The 17,218-nt window shown below is 47.0% G+C and overlaps 1 protein-coding gene, 1 long non-coding RNA gene and 1 other non-coding gene across 3 annotated transcripts in view; 2 read left to right on the plus strand and 1 right to left on the minus strand.

Moving 5' to 3' along the window:
* The first annotated feature begins 1,368 nt into the window (after window positions 1-1,368).
* LOC117038039 (uncharacterized) lies at window positions 1,369-2,483 on the plus strand. The gene is made up of 3 exons (XR_004425604.1): window positions 1,369-1,772; window positions 2,025-2,069; window positions 2,266-2,483. It is a non-coding gene; the product is annotated as an uncharacterized LOC117038039 (long non-coding RNA).
* Window positions 1,824-1,954, plus strand: LOC117038609 (small nucleolar RNA SNORA24). Its single transcript, XR_004425699.1, has one exon. It is a non-coding gene; the product is annotated as a small nucleolar RNA SNORA24 (small nucleolar RNA).
* A 388-nt stretch (window positions 2,484-2,871) lies between the features above and the next one.
* The window catches only part of PRSS12 (serine protease 12), a 56,616-nt gene continuing 42,269 nt past the window's right edge, over window positions 2,872-17,218 (minus strand). Inside the window, 7 exon segments of the mRNA XM_033133923.1 lie at window positions 2,872-4,690; window positions 6,473-6,556; window positions 6,559-6,582; window positions 6,585-6,751; window positions 15,045-15,085; window positions 15,087-15,168; window positions 15,862-15,940. Coding sequence (XP_032989814.1) covers window positions 4,383-4,690; window positions 6,473-6,556; window positions 6,559-6,582; window positions 6,585-6,751; window positions 15,045-15,085; window positions 15,087-15,168; window positions 15,862-15,940 — 785 coding nt within the window. The 3' untranslated portion in view covers window positions 2,872-4,382.

A 17,218-nucleotide genomic window follows, 5' to 3' on the forward strand; every position in this document is an offset into this window, starting at 1 on the left:
ATTAGTTTATTTCCCATAAACGTGTCCATGCAAACCCCAACATCACAGCAACGTTTGCGCTTACTCATTCAGCCCTTTCCCCAGGAGTCTGCGGAGCTTTCCCGAAGCGTCTGTGCGTGCCTACTGAGTTCACCGCACCTGGGTACCATTGTCCCTGACAGCCGTGGCTGCGACCAACTGCGCGCCGAGGTCCACCGCTCCGGAAAGGCTGCCTTCACCACATCCTGCTCTGTTTCACACCGGAAAAACGGGAGATCAATGTCGTGACACTGGACGGGCGCCGGTCAGGACGGCACGTCGCCCCGCTTCGCAGCGGGCGCTCCGCCGCCCCCGCCCCGCCCCCGCGCCCTCCCAGCCACGGCGAGCTCGGGCCGCTCCGCCCCCGGAGCCCGCTCCGCCCCCGGAGCCCGCTCCGCCCCCGGAGCCCGCTCCGCCCCCGGAGCCCGCGCCGCCCCCGGAGCCCGCGCCGCCCCCGGAGCCCGCTCCGCCCCCGGAGCCCGCTCCGCCCCCGGAGCCCGCTCCGCCCCCGGAGCCCGCTCCGCCCCCGGAGCCCGCTCCGCCCCCGGAGCCCGCTCCGCCCCCGGAGCCCGCGCAGCCCCCGGAGCCCGCGCAGCCCCCGGAGCCCGCGCAGCCCCCGGAGCCCGCGCAGCCCCCGGAGCCCGCGCAGCCCCCGGAGCCCGCGCAGCCCCCGGAGCCCGCGCAGCCCCGGAGCCCGCGCAGCCCGCGCCCCGCTCCCCGCCGAGCCCCGTCTCCCTGCGTCGCCGCTGTTTGCAAACTCGGTGGCCAGGCTCTCGGGAACGAGAGCAAACACTGCTGAGATGAGACCCCACGGAGCAAACACCACAACCGCCTGCCTGCGGAGCAGCGACACCTGCGCTGCGGCAACAGCGACCCCGGCGGAAGGCGGGGGTCCCCGGCGGACAGCGCGCCCGCGGGGACAAAACTCAGCCAGCTGCACAGAAAGGACCTACCAAAGCTTAGGCAGCGGCACTACCGAACCTGGCGTCTCCGGAAACACCGTGCTTCTAACGTAACTAGCCGAATTAAACGGCCAGCAGCACAATCCCTCCTCCTCCGCAGTCAGCGGCGCTCGCGAGCGTCAGGACCGTCGGGTCTCGCGAGCACTTTTTGGCTCCCCGGCGAGCGCACGCGCCCTAGCCGGAGGCCAGGTGAGCTGCCGACTCCAGGAGGACAAGGCGGGGCCTGTGGAGACGGGCTGGGCCAATGGAGGGTGTGGCTAACGGAAGGGGGTGGGGCCGCGGCTGGGCTGGGCGGGGCGATGGGCGTGGTCGCGTAGACCCCGCCCCTCGCGGGGCTTCCCGGAATAGCGTCATCCGCTGTATAAGAGCGCGTGCGCAGACGCCTTCTGCCTTTCACTTCTGGAAGTGTTGCGTGTGCATCGGTCTGTTAGTCGTGTTTTGTGCGCTAAAATGATAACGGGGACGGCGCTTTTTGGTGTAGTTAAAATGCAGGAGGTTCAAGAGTCTTGTACTGGTAGATCGAGGTCAGCGTGGCAAGCCTCCAGGGTGGGAAGCCTGAGCGGACTCGGGGGTACTTTAGGTCGCGCGGCGGCCACGTGCAGCCCTGGGCGCTGAGTCCCGGGCCGCGCGCCCGTGGGCCCTGGTCCCACGGGCAAAGGCTCAGTGCATCTGACGACTCCGGGAAGGTCAGTAATCCTGCTGTCGGCTTCATGTGGCCGTCGTGAATCCACCCCGCCACTATTATTACATATACTAACGCCGCACGCGGATACCACCAGTTTGATCCACACGGTGAGTACGCTCTGTGCGGCTGCTTGCCGGTCAGTTCCGGCATTGTTGAGTCTCCATGTATCTTTGGGACCTGTCAACTGTGGCAGTCTCCCTTCCTAGCCATGGAAGAGCATATTCTTGTTTATTGGCAAAGCTGTCACCATTTAATTGGTATCAGATTCTGACTTGCACAAGTAACATTGTTTACTTTTAAAAACCCGGAGGGTGCTGTGTTATTGGACAAAGTTCTAACTATTCTTCAAATGTTTCTAGGAAGCCGAACTAATTGTTCCGATGGGTGACGGCACACATGACAAGGTACGTTCCTTTGTGTTCATAATTCGGAGTTAATCTTAGTGCTAAGGAATTGGAAGGCCCAACTTGGCCCGTTTTGCTGGCATTTTGTAATGTGAAAGAGTAAACAGCCATCTGAATAGGAAGTGACGGAAACGGCTACTAAGATCGCAGTTCTGTAAGAACAGATCGGTTTTATAAAGCTGTTCTTCTCTTGCAGGAATCAGGAAATCCAAAGTGACCTGGTGAAGCCTTAGCATCCTGCTGTGCGCTGCACAAACGTGATTTTAAATTTCAACAGATCCAGGAGTGAGTGGCAAATACTGTTCTGGAAACTACAGGCAATATTTTTTATATAGGTCTGAATGTTGTTTTTATAAAACATTTAAGAGAATAAGTGAGTGCCTCCTTGTTAAATAAAATGCTTGATTCTCTGAATAATCATCGTTCCCTGACTGATTATTAAGTGGGAAGGTAGTTACAAATAATAGAGAAGAAACTACCTCCTGTTCTGTTCCGAGAGCATGTGGAAGTGGTATGAGTGAGGATTGTAAAGTATTACAGCATTTGGGGAAAACACAAAAACCAGGTAACCTCTAAGGGAGAGAGCAGTTATTTTACACCACACAAAAGATTAAGGCAACTATACAAGGTGAAAGGCTATGCACTTTATTTACACAAATGTGCAATGAATCTTATAAAAGTCACCCTTACATTTAACAAATTAGGTAAAATAAAGGCATATTTTGTGAAGCAAATATTTTACTTCAAGTACGCCAACTGTTGACTGTCTTTTAAGTCTGCCATCTGGTAGAGTTCAGTGTTACTTGCACTGGCTTTGTAGTTGAATTATAAGGGCAGCCCGTTTCTAACCTGTATTGCACATTTTTCCCGAGCCCTACAAGTGTGCACTATCGTTTCTAGTTGTAAATGCTTGAAAAGTTTGCTCTATCAAAATCATGAGTTTTTAGAAAAGTTTTAGTGTTATTCTACCTGTCATGGCAATGCAATTCTGCAACACCGTAAACTAGAAAGCAAAGCACCGTTGGTTAGCACCAGTTTTTTTTACAAAGCACCGTTTGGTGCAGAAGGGAAAGGGGTCAAGTCCCTTCTCAAAAGCATCACTTAACCATCCCTAATCCTAAAATTCTCGCCACCGCTTCACCTTTCCATGCATCTATGCCTTGGGTATGTGAGAGTTGTTTAAGCCACCCGGGATTTGGGGCAGGACTGACCCATCATTCTCACTCTGAGCAGGATACTCCGGTATACTGAGGGGCACACCTCTTCTACTTGGGCAAAGGGTTTACACTGCCACCAAGAATGTCCTGTGAGGGTACATGTAGGCAGCTAGTCCTTACCACTTTGGGCAACACACTTTGCCCCACTGTGGACAGAAAACATTTTTAATAGCGTATTTTTTTAGGTGTGACTACTACTGGGCTAGGCTTAGTCAGTTACCGTGAAGTTGCAATAGATGGCGCTCTAACGTCATAGTCCTTGGCAGGACGCTAAGGAACAGACTTCTACCAAGCTTTAAATCAGAAGGGTTACAAGTAACCAGAATAGAAATGATAACAAACAGGGTGGATAATTAGGTTGTGCATCCAACAACTTGAAGGTGTTTTTTTATTATGTTATCGGGAATCCTTTCCAATTTTGCTAGTAACATACAAGGTAGAATGTTTTTCTGGTGATTGCCATAGTGCTTGGTGCAAAGGCTTCATTCAGGAATGTGTTGTGACACTGATCCTAGTCCAGTCTAGGTTCGTAGAATTCCTTTCCCTCTTTTGACCTTGATTTTTCTCTTGACAAAGGCTACAGAGATTCAATGCATGAAGATGTCTTGTCAGCCTTTGGGAAAAGAATCACTAAAAATTAATGTAAACAGAAAACTGCCTATTTTGAGTGCAATAATGGGTATGTCAAATATGGGCACTTGATATGAATTCGTGTATCACTGATTCAATTACAAGTTCTCAATCCCAGTGTAAAAACAGCCTTTTTGCACAATCAATATATACAGTCTCCAGAGAATGCTGGGAAATAGGCAGAAGGGAAAACAAGGTTCAATGAGAAGATTAAGAATTTAGTGTCCAATGAAATTGCTCTGGGGAGGCAAGGATGCTCACAGAATAATCAGTACTACACTGAGGTATCGACCCAAAACGTTCACATCACAAATTCTCACCAACAGCAGAGGGGATACTCAGTCTGTATCACAACACAAAGCACAAACATGGACCTCAGGCCCCATTAACTGGCGTCTCTGAGTACTAATGTGAAGGCTGCAAGTTCCAGCAGATTCTTTAAACCTTTTCTTAAGGTTTCCATGAATTACAATTTGATGACACTTTTTATCCAAGGTACAAAGGCTGCAACTTTGGTATAAACACCAGGCGAATCCTTGACCCCACAGCCATAGCCCCAGGAGGTCACCCCGTACACAACCCAGCGTGCTCCCGGCCGTTCACACATGAGGGGTCCTCCGCTGTCTCCCTGGCAGCTGTCCACACGTCTGTGTTCATGCAGATTTCCCGCACACAGCATCCTTCCTGTAAAGCGACCCTTATAACGGTCTTCACAAAACCTCTTGGGAAGCAAGGGGATGGCTGCTTGTTGCAGAGTCCTGGAATAGGCTCGTCCTAGTCAAACCAGATCGTCAGAATTAGTCAGCTTCCAGGGAAAGAGCTCACAGAAAAGAGCTACACGAACAGCTTAATGGCCGTTTTAAAGTCCAGAGTGCCATAAGTGCAGCTTAAATGAGTGAGTGATAAACTGATATGTAATGTCAGTACCAGCCTTTTTTTAAGGTTTGCACTTAACCACACTTACCTTCAATTTGCTGACTTTTTAAAGGAATAACTAAGTAACATTTATGTGCTTGACTACAGAGAAAAGTAACCTGAAGAAAGCATGTGTGCGGGCGGTAGTGTTTGAATTGTGTACTGAAAAGCTGACGGTGCACTCTGGTTTGGTACTAGCATGTCCACTCTAAGATTCATCTATTTCATTGGCTTGAGGATTAATTCTAAATGGCAACTATATGTGAGTACGTAAGGTGACAGTAACTATCCGAAGTATAAACAATATTTTCATAAAGATTCAGAAACAACAGCTACCTGGTGTTGGTGTGCTCTACTGGGAAGCCACTCCTTTGTTGAGGGGCTAAAGTGTGGGATTGCTATGCCCTCCATGACACCCTTTCCTGGGATCTAAATTCCTGATCCTATTATTCTCTGATCCTATTTACTCAGTTGGGATAATTCATCCGAATACAACACATTCTGTAAAATCTTCCTTTGTCATTTCTAGTAATTCAGCTGTGGTGTCTAAAGGAAGGTGACTGAACTGTCCCTGATGAAGCAATCCTAATTTTAACAGAAACTTTCATTTTCTCAGACCTGACTGTCTTCTGAATCAGCACCGTGTGCTCTAACCTGATTTTACTCTATCATCCAGGAAATGTTTCCTTATTTTATGATTTCTTTCAGGGTTGGTCCCAATGCTTTTTCAGTATGTTCTACATCTCATTGCTATGAACGAAGTAAGTGGAAAGCCCGGATTTAATGTGGCATGGGATAAAATGAACACTGAAATACTTATATATTTATGAATAAAACCTTATTGAAATTATCCCTGTAGAAATACTTATTTGATGCTCTTTTCACGAGTACAATTATCAGTATTAATTATGTTTAATGGCGAGCAATCCGCCTACATTTCTCCTTATCCAACAGTCATTTGTGAGTGGAACACCTACCCCAGGGGAGCCCTAACCCGCTGTTTCTGGGGCTGTCCTGAGCAAGTACTAGGGGGTGTAACTGACTTAACTCTAAGATGGTACAAAGAGCTGCTCCCCTGAGAGGGAAGCTGAACACTCCTCTCGCTTGGGGACCCAGAGGTGGGAGGAATGGGGGGTATGAAGCAGGAATGCCAGTGGGTGGGGTCCCTCCACGTCAACCTCAGCAGCTTTGCCTTGGTCTGTCCTAGGTTTAGGAATTCTCCATCAGATGTAGTTTGAGAAGGCCTCTATTCCAAAGAGAAACTGCCAAACACCAGAGCCCTTTGCTGGGAAGCTTCATCAAACTCCTCTGGGAAAGCTTTCAAATGCGGTCATCCAAGCGCAAGTCTTAGGGTAGGGTCTGCGACTGTCTTCCTCTGTCTCCTCTCTAGTCGGGAACCGGAAGTCAGGAGAGGAATCCTACCTCTTGAACCCCAGGCCCGCTTGTGCTGAAGTGCTGATAGAGCCCACAGTGCCCTCAGGACATCGACCCCAATGACACGCCTGCGGCTCACACTCAGCGGAACGTCCAAACCCCGGCCTGAATCCGTGACACTTTACGACCCACTGGACACCCAAGCAGCGCACCCCCGACCCCAGGAGGGGCCAGATCGCCTCTGTTGCGTTGTATGGTCTCCATTACCTGTGTCTCCCCATCCCGTGATGTGACAATTGGAGGCTGTCTTCTGTGGCCTCTCTCTCCAGGCTGGCAAACAGGCTGGCAAACGTGGCTGCTGAATCGGGCACATGTCCGTCCGGTCCCTGTAACCTCACCAGGGCGATGTCGTAGTCACTGCTGTCGGGTCGGTAGGCCTGGTGAAGGACGATCTGCTGAACCCCCATCTCCTCTTCAAACTCCTCGGGCACCAGAGTGTGATGATCCCCGACCCGAACGGCGTAGCTCCGCGTGCTGTTACCGTACCTGAGAGGCACAGAGCCCGTCAGAGGCCTGTACAGATGCTGAAGCCATCGCCGTCAGAGGGAAGGCCGCACACCATCAGCCTTTCCTCCAAATCCTTAGTCCCCTTCGTAAGCTTCACCTTTCTTCCCATTTCTCTGCCCCCAGCATGCTGGCACTTATTGAAACCCACTGTCATCCTTCAACCCACTGGTTATTTTTCATTTCAATCTCACTCTGCTTATGACGTCCCGTCTTACTAGGCTCGGATTCCACAATGCTCTTTTGCAAAAACTTTCAATCCTTTCCTTTTATCTGCCAAAAGTCCAACTCTGGTTTCATCGCCTATTTTGTGCTAGTATCTGACTGTGGAAAGGAAAGAACTACACTTAATAGCCCTCATCTTAATTTTTCTCTCAAAACTTGAGAGTCTTCCACTGCATACCAGACCTGTACTTAAATGTGAGTTTAGAGAAGCTGGCATTTTCTAGTGACTGCCTATTGAACATATAACCTCCCATTTACTCCTGTACATTACTGGAAGGTGTAAGTTATTCAAACATTCTGATAGCCCTGAGTAGGGCTCAGACAACTCTGCGATATGTAAGGTAATTTTCCTAAAAAACTAAACAGTGGAACACAGATGACAGAACTCATCCTGCCACCCACCACTGCTCTATGGTGTTAATAGTTTCCTGTGGTTCTAGGAGATGCTCCACTTCCAACCTTAAATCATCACATATTTTAACATTCAGGACACTTTTTACATATTGTGCCCAAGGAACATCCTCTTATGGGTTTGACTTCAAAACTGAAGTAAAGCTTAGGATTGTTTCCCATCCGAAAACTGTACAAAGTAATAATCATGGACGATAATCAGATATTTAAGTAATTCTCACTTAACTTCTACTTTCTGTTTATTGATATTATACTATAAAAACTCAATATACCTAATGAATGAGTTCAGGTTTTAAAGTAAAACCCCAAGTGATTTACTACTTTTCTGTAAGAGTAACAGTGAGTGCACCCTTGAAAGTGCTGCTGAAATGCTTCATGTGTCTTTGGAATAGGAGCTTCAAAATGATCTCTAGCTTCACTGTCTCATGCGGTAACCAGCGGCCACATGTGACCATTGGGGCCCCTGAAATGTGGTTCGTCAGCATTGAGATGTGTTGAAAGTAGGAAACAGGCTCAGGAGTTTGAATACTTAGCATGGGAAAAAAATACTAAAGATATTGTCTCCATAGATCATTAATGAAAACAACCTCAGTTTTTTATTTTGCAACGGTAAAATTTTGGATACTCTGAGTTAAAGTACATTATTAAAGTTAATTTCACTTGTTTGGTTTTTCTTTTAATGTGGCTGCTAGAAAATTTAAAGTTACACATATGACTTGTATTTTGTGGCTCACACATTTCTACTAGACAACACTGGTGTAGAGAAATTGGTGGCATAAAGCAGGCATTCCATTTTACGATCTGTCTTTAATGCAATCTCTTACACTGCTTATAACTTTTAACTTCAGTTATCGTACATTTCCTTCACACGTCAGCTAGGGACCAGCTAAACCTAAGCAGTGGCTCCTATATCCCTCTCGCTCCGGTTATTCTTAGCCTAGATTAACGCTTGGAATTTGAGGAGCATTGCACACAGGACTGGCTTAGTCCGCGAACCAAATCCCCATGTCTTCGTGTCACCTGCTTGTGGCTATGACCACACGCTTCAGGACAACACTGGCTGAGGTCCCCAGCATGATGGTGGTCTTGGAAAGCACTTACTATGGTTCTAGGCTTCTCAAGAAAACGTATCAAGGAGCCTCTTTTGCAACGTATTTTAAGGTCTCTCTAGTTGAGCTTTTGTTATTTGGATATACTTTATTATATTCAAAAATGTTTCTAAAATAAACATGTCAGATTTGGGCTGACACTCCGTTCAGTTGTTTGCTTTGCTGAAATGCCTTCAACGCCTACTCAAATAAAACTTGGATGAAATTCTCAGATAAGCTTGAGCAAGAGAACACAGCAGTTTGGTAAAATCTAATATGCCAATTCCTCTGAGCTTCTGGAGTTAAACAACAAATTACTAAGGTTAAAAATAGCAGAGTTAATGCAGGTTGCAGGGTCATCATTTTCTTTGTATGTTCTCTACAGATTCATCTTTTCAAAAAGAATATTTCACGTCAGCCTGTGCATATCTGCTACTCCTAGAATCGGTTTTTCTCTTTGTCTGGATGAAACTCAAAAAGTGGCTGATGGAAGTGGCTTGTGTAAATGGTTCCAGTTGCTTAGAGAGCAGTGGCCTTTTCTGTGTAACCCTGCCTCACCCCTCATGGTGTGTTTCCGGGGGCGGGAGTATATGTATCACCAAAGACACTGCCATATACTAACTCATGATGGAACAGATGTCCTTTAAAAGTAAGTCCCGTGACCTCTGTGGCCCTTCTCCCCAATTACAAAGATCTAGACATTTCTGATTTGCAGAGTGACAATCTCTGACAATTTCTGTGGTGTTTGTAGACAAAAAGTGAGAACAATAAAATCAGGCAAAGCTACGTTCTTGATCAAATCTAATTTGCAGTAAAATAACAGAAATAAGAGACTCCTTGTTTTGGGAACATTCTTTCCTCCCAAAAGGTGTTTGTTATCACAATAAGCCACGGAAGGAAATTAGTTTAATAGTCAAGAGTTTTTCTCTCAATGACATTCCACATTCCCATGGAGAGAGGGTCATTTCAAGGTTCTGGTGGTTGTGGTTTAGAGTATAAACCAGCAAAAACAAGCAATTTATATTATGTAAGATTCATAGGGCAACTACAAAAAATATTTAATTTATCCAAGTCTCCACCTCAAACCGCCAACAGGATATTGCATTCCAAAATCTGTATTGCATTAACACTAGGGAAAATGTGAAAAATGAGACAGAGGCCTTTCAATGGTGATTCACCAGCTACCTCCATTCCCCTTGTTATGTCTGCATACAAGAGGGTTTGGGGCACCTCACAGTATGTGAAAGCCAAAAACAAATTAGAACTAGCATGCCAGAACTCCGCCAGCATCTCAGCAAAGCACCTTGTTATGTAAGGAGACCGCCCACAGGAAATAATCTGAGCAACGGGCTTCTGGTCTCATCCTCCCCAGGCCATGGGGAGGATGACCCTGACGTGAGGGTCATATAAAAGACTGACTATTCTACGAAGGCGAAACAAACATGGAAAGCTCTCATCCCATTGCATATAATACCCCGAGTGCCAATAAGAAGCTACACCTCACTGTTCAGGAAGGGCTGCCGAAGAGCCCTGCCTGTCTGTTCACCGCAGGAAAGAGGCCAATGGACAGGGAACCCTTACACATATGGAAGTTATAGCAGGAGACACACAGAGCAAAGGGAGTGAGACAGCTACTTTCAAGTCACGAAAGCCAGGCGCCCTACCAGGAGCCCTTAAATTAGAATTCCGAGAAATCTAAAGGGGAGGTAACCTCTCAGACCCGACCGCACTGCCTCTACACTAGTCTCTGCAATTCCAGAGGAAATCTATCTAATGGGGCAAATTTCAGAGTTTCTGATGATTAAAGGAGGATTGTTTTAATCCAAAATCCCTGAACCCAGAACAAAAGCTTGTTCTAATCACTGGTAACTGTCCTCATGCCTTTTAATAAACTTACTGCAATAAAGATGTGACTTGTAGCCTCCTTGGGCCCTTCCAAACAGGAAGTCTATGAAACCCAGCAAAGGTTACGGACCAAGTCACATGGATACATAATAGATTTACAAAACAATTGTCTCCCTACTCACAGTCAAAGAGTCTTGCATTGTAGCCAAAGCACATAATCTGCTCCTGTCTTTTAATCAGCTTTACCTTCTGCTGTGCATATAATGGGAAGAAATTCAGAATGACACATGGAAGAAGTTACTGTTGATCTGGATTCAAAATACCACAGTCCTCTAATGAGTCCAACGTCCTTCAGCACACCCACTCTCTGGGAACCGCGCCCCCGCTTTCATCCTGCAGCAATCATTCCGGAGCATCTGCTGACGCCAAGCAGTACACCAGACACGGTTTACAAACACACATGAGATGACTGCTGAGTGGGAGTCACAATCTAGAAGGAGCAGGCCACGGGAGGACGGATGGCATGTAAACAAACAAACCCACACACGTACCTGAAAAAAGACCTTCCAGGCTACCCAAGCGTCACATCCAAGTTTTCAACCTCAAGTGGAATTGTGAGAGAACTTCCCTACTTTGATACTTTCATCCTTGAACCCCTAAGTCTATAACTTTCAGCAGAGACTTAAAAGACTAGACGTCTTGAACAAGAGGAGGGCAATGCGAACTCAACCTACGAAGTCATTCTGCCGGAACGCCACGCCCCAAGCCAGGCTTGTGCGGGTTCTGTGCACCACGCCTCCATACTCTTCTCCACCAGCCGGTGGAGGAAAATCACAGGGACTCCCTACTTTTGCTAAGAATAATCTGTGATTTCTTTTTCTGAACCCCAATATAACAATTTTGTTTTGAACTGTATAGTTTATAAAATACTCTCACATACTTTGCAAATCATTTGTTCCTTCATGGTGGAATGTTATCGCCTTCATTGTACAGATGAGAAAATGGAGGCTCCAAGGAGTTAAACAGTTGCCACACATTACACAGCTGACAACTGGAGGGGTTAGAACTGAGAGCCTGGTCTCAACAGTCAGACCCATGTCTTCCTTACACGGTATCAAGTTGTACTGTGTTTTTGGCCCAGTGTCCCTACCTCGCTCCCTCCTTTTCTTCTCTATCTTCAGCCTGTCTCTATTACAACAGCCTCAAACCCGGCTCCCCCACTTCCTTCCACTGTGGGTCTTACCCGCTTGGTAATGTGGGCCAATTTGGGTCACTCCAGAAAAAGGCTTCTAAGCACGCATGCAAGGACTTTTCCTATAATTTGAAGCTCATTCGCCAATAAATCGATTACTGACTTCGCTTGACCCTCTCAGATCTATCCCATATGTCTCCAAATGACTCATCTCCTACAGATGCTCTTTGATCACATTTCAAGGCCCCAAAACCTTCAGCGGTTTCCCCACTGCTTACTGAATGAGCAAAAATTAACTGCCGTGGCATGCCAGGCCTTTCCTGTTTCTTTCGTGTAAGCCCGCAAATCCCAGACCCCCTGTCCTGATAACTGCCATCCTTCAGCTCTGCCTGATGCTTCCTCCCCCATTGCAATGGCAACATCAGACGTCACCCACCCCCCGCCTCTGCTTATACATGAATCCAGCCTCTCTGCTTGGACAGACTCCAAACAGAAGAACTCACGCTTCCTACCACATACAGCCATCTTTGCACTGTCCTAGGATTAAAGAAATAAAAAATCAACAACAAAACTGTTACGTGAAAACAAAAATTATCTCATCTCCCATTCACATCTGTGGTATCTGAAGCCACAGGTAACGAACCTAATTGGATCCCACACCATGTCCCTTTTGTGGGGCGTCCTTGGTCGCCTGTTTCGTGGTATGGCGCCCAGCACAGAGCTCGGGCCTGACAGTGACGCTGCTTGAGCGGCTAGGACAGGACAGCAAGGCCCGTGGCTGGACACTGCTGTGCGCTGCTGCCCAGCTGAAGATTCTGTGGGCAGTCCCACTGCACCGCTGTCACCGCAAGGCTGGGCGACACTACCACCCACGAGGGCTTCTCCACTTGTGCTGTATTGGAGGCCAATTTCCTGGAACTAAAGGCAGTATTTTCCTTCCCCCTCATTCCATACTGCTTGTCAGAATTAGCCTATCAAGCTCTCTTGCACCACGGAGCCTAACTTCCAACATATCACGTGGCCCTGCCCATCTCCTAGCGTCCAAAACTATGATTACTGACCATCACTGTCCCTTCCCGTTTAGTGGTCAATATGTCAACTAGGACAAAAGTAAGTATCCTGTCAACTCCATGTATTCTTCCGGTCATTCCTCAGACGTCCAGACCATAGTCTGTTCTATGCACTTAGCAGTGGGTCTTCACCTTTGGGGGACATAACAATCGTTGATAAAAACGCAACTGGGGGGTCTCGGCTCCAAAGATTCAGTAGATCTGTGTAGGGGCCCAGGAATCTGGACCTCTAACAGGCTGAATGTATTTGATACTGTGGTGAAGAGACCACACTTTGAAATGGTGTCCCAAACTCTTTTTGATGCTGTCATATCAGCAGTATCAATGTCCCCTCTTCTGGGATCCTATGGCTACATTACACTCTCTCATGCAAGCAAGGGGCACGTCTCTCTTGTTCCCCAGTGTATCTGTAGTGCATGGCATATTCCCAGGAGTCTTAGAGGCTCAATCACGTTTTGTTACATTAATGAGGGAATATCATGTTTATCACCTGTGTCATTCAGGTAACACGTGAATGTATTAAACGTGTTGGGTGTACTAGTGGGCTCTCAAACTCTCACACTCAGTTATTATCCCAGAAATGACAAGGGCTCTGTAATACAGACTGTGTATTCTGCTGCACCTTCAGCATGCAAGGTTACTCTGTGAATACTTATCAAAACTGGTAAGAGGAGGTGAATAGAGAGACTAGAAATAAAGATGTATGAAAACTTGGTATATTACATACGACAGTAGGTAAAGAATGGCATGTGCAATCAAAAGTGCTGGGAAAATAACTATCCATAAAGAAAACTATAAAATTAGGTCCATTTCTCATACCATATACTTTACACAAATTTAAACTGTAAACAGACTGAAAATCTAAACATAAAAAAAAAAACAAATTCTTTTTAGTAAAAAAATAAGAGAATGTCTTCATTATATGGGCTAGGGAAGGATTTTTAAAATAACAAACATAAAACATTTATAGAATTTTAAGGAAAAGATTGACACATTTAAAAATATTGAAATATCTTCATGAGAAACAGACTTTAAACAAGAGAAAGGACAGGTCCCAGACTGAGGAAAGGTATTTGTCACGCATCACAATAAAGACTTTGTTCACAAAACACATCCAAACATTTTTAAAAAATCAATTGCAGAAAGACGAGCCAGTAGAAAAGTAAGCAAATAATGTAAACAAAGACTTTGTGAAGGAAGAAGACACTAAACAGGGAATGGAATTAAAAATAAATCCTAACACTCGAAGATCCGCGACAATTAAGGGCTATAGCATCCAGCGGAGGGAACGCGAGGCCCAGGGACCCCCTTTCTGCACTGTAATCTGACACCGGCACCATGGAGAGTGAACAGTGGTGCCCGGGAAAGCTGAATGGCACTCGGCCAGGACCCCGTGTACCACGGAACGGGCGTTCAGCACGGCACTGTGTTTACAGGGAAAGGATGGAAAGCCCCCACCATCCATCAGAGGGGAACGAAGAAACTGGCTGAGTCTTATGACAGGAGTTAAAATCCAAACGGTGGTTAAAGGGAACACAATCTCCATGGACGGACTGCAAATACACAGTGAAGCCAAATGATATCATCACATATGAAAAAATATAAAACAAATTTTTGCTTGGAAGAATTTTTAACAATGCGGTACATATTTTATTAAAACTTTCATTATTATGGGCATTTTCAAATACGCAAAATTAGGAAAGCACAGCGAAACTCCCTGTATTCATCACCTCGCTTCAGTAAGTAATCAGCATTTTGCTAAGCATTAGTACACGTTTTTACCAAAATCCATGCTGGGGAAATGGCCATCAGCGGGGATCCTGAGAGACCACAGGACCAGGGGAGACCCGGGACCCCGAGGGACCCACAGGACAAACAGAAAAGCAGCCGGGCCACAGAGCAGGTGGCGCCACCACAAGCACAGTGCCTGCCTGTGACACCCCTCTGAACACCCCTCTGAACCGGAAGACTTCAGACTGGACTGATAAAATGTTTGGGACATGAGGAAAATATCAGGGTGCAAGCTGCCTTTCTAGAAGGTACAAATGGAGAAATCTAGAAGACATGAAACACCAAAAAGGCCCAAAGGATCAAAAATACTGAAGCTGCAACCCCCCCCCGCCCCCCGCTGAGCTCTGTCAGCGGATACCGGAGGCCCCCGGGAGCTCCCTGGGCATGACGTCACCCTCAGATACCTGACGTCGCTGCCTGCCCCAAACGCCCATCTCCTGCGCTCCTCAATCCCAGGCAGCACGGAGCTCCCCGAGGGCTCTCTGCCCTTGTGTTCCCTCCCTGGCCTCCGCGGGTGTCCCTGGCGCAGACGAGGAAGGCCCACAGCCCGCAGCCCGGCGCTCACTCCCCAGGTTGCTAGCGAGTGAAGAGCAGGGACGACCTGAAGATCTGGCAAAGAGCAAAGCGAGTCGTCTGGCAAGGTGGACACCTACCTCTTGAAGCAGTGTGCCGCCGTGAGAACCCAGCAGCCTCCTCAGGAGCGTGGCCCCACAGAGCAGCCTGCCGTCTCCATGGGACGACTTCAGCCGGAGCGACGCCTGCCAAGGCCAACCACCCCTGCGAAGGAAGTTACGCCCTCGTCAGTACCCGAAAAGCAAAGGAAAGTATCCATTAAAAACACCGACTTAGCAGGCTCGCCGGCGGGGGGAAGGAGCATAAACGGGATGCATCCAGGATGTTAGATCCCCTCCTACCCTGAGAATGATGCCCACAGCCCTGGGCCACTGGCATCTGTACGCATCGCATCTCCCTCTGACAATTCTAGAAACCAGCTGAGTCTTCTGTGTATTTCATAAAGCCAAGCACATTTTCTCTCGCTCTCTCTACCTCCCCTGAGCAGCCTGAAGAGTGTTAATAAGGCAAATCACTGGTTTTACATTAGAAAATCCAACAAATGAAATAATTACATTAAAAGGAGTCAAATCCAAAACAACTATATTCTAAATTAAATGAATTTTGTAGTGACGCATGTTTTCAGCTCACCCTGTAAATTTGTTTAATGTTTCTTCGGCCATGTAACTTTGGTTCACAACACACCTGTTTCATACATCGAATAGTTAACCTGAGAACAAGGTCAGTATCAAGTGAGTATGTCAAAGGGCAGTGAAATGACCATGTGATTTGTATTTAATTTAGAAAATCAAATGAGTAAAATAAATACCTGTATCATAGTAGACAATCCCGATTTATACCCTTGTATGTACATGAATAATTTGGAACGTGGAAAATCTCTCCTGAAAGCAGCTTTACCTTAAGGAGTTTTCCCCACCGATGACACGCTTCTGCCGGCGATGCCGTGCACTCAGACCACAGACGGAGGACAGGGGCTCTGAGGAGAGAAACCCGTCGTGACTCACACTCGCTCAGCGCTGAGGGGTAAAGGCGCAGTCACACATCCCTGCTGCTTCCCCATGGGAGATGCCTTTCTCTTCAAATTGTAGGAAAACTTGCTCTTACAATAAGAATAAAAAGTTGTTTCCTCCCTTTAACTGAGGCAGCCGTGATTCTCAAGCCGAGGAGGAACGTTACGAGGTCCCTCACAGCATCCCTGGAGGGTTTCACAGGTGCTGAGCGGCCCTGAGCCTGTCCAGTCCATGACCCCCCCGGTAGGAGGGACCCGCATCTCCTCTGCTGATGACACAGGTTGTTCGGGGTTCGGGAATATGAGACAAAACATGAACAACTACACAGGCAATAAAGGTCTAAGTCACTTGTCTGTCACATAAATGCCCTCGGAAGCCACGTATGGACATGTACCTCAGAGGAACAAAGCCACTGAGGATGGAATTCTGATCCACATTAACTCTTACTCAGACAGTAACATGTGGAAAGGGTTTACTAAGCCCGAACTGTATTTACGGTATGCAGTCAAACTTCACAAGATAACCAACTTCTGACAAGACTATAAAAAAGAGCTATATTAAAAATATATGAAAGGTGGTGTACAAAGGAGGGTAATCTAAGGTATGACTAGGTTTTTAAATCGTTCCAGAAGGTAGGGAGAATGTGCATAGGGGGTACTTTGTTTCTTTGGTTAAGCAACATGTGTATAAAAGGTAGATATACACTGTTTTTCTCTATGTGCGAGAAGAGAAGAGACTTGCCAGGAACGTGATAACCTAGGCAGCACTAACAGTCTCCCGTGATAACCGAGGCAGGGAGCCCCCCAAGAGATCGGTCCCCGTAGTCTCCTAATGGAGAAAGAGCTCCCACAATGTATATGTACCAAGATGACTGATCTACCACATGACCTCAGATGCCTGCTGCCAATCTTTATCCTCATCTCAGGATGTGAGGCCTCCAGATGACACTGCAAATCGTAAGTTATTCAAAAACGTACGTTTGCAAGAATGCTGCAAGTCAGATCATGTGTGTGATGCCAAGACAAGGAGTGATGTAATAATGAGCCAGCAAAGCGAAGGGTTTCCCTCACTCTGGGCGGAGCACCAGCTGGCCAGAAAGGAAAATCTACTTACAGCCATAACTTAACCCACTCTTATAAAAAGTTAAAAAGCCAAATGCAGTTCATTTATAAAAGAATCCCAGCAGATAACCAGTGGCTTGAATCTGAGTCACTTATACAAGTCAATGGGTCTTGAGCCCCAGT

The sequence above is a fragment of the Rhinolophus ferrumequinum genome, chromosome 18, assembly GCF_004115265.2.
Source record: "Rhinolophus ferrumequinum isolate MPI-CBG mRhiFer1 chromosome 18, mRhiFer1_v1.p, whole genome shotgun sequence".
Classification (NCBI taxonomy): domain Eukaryota; kingdom Metazoa; phylum Chordata; class Mammalia; order Chiroptera; family Rhinolophidae; genus Rhinolophus; species Rhinolophus ferrumequinum.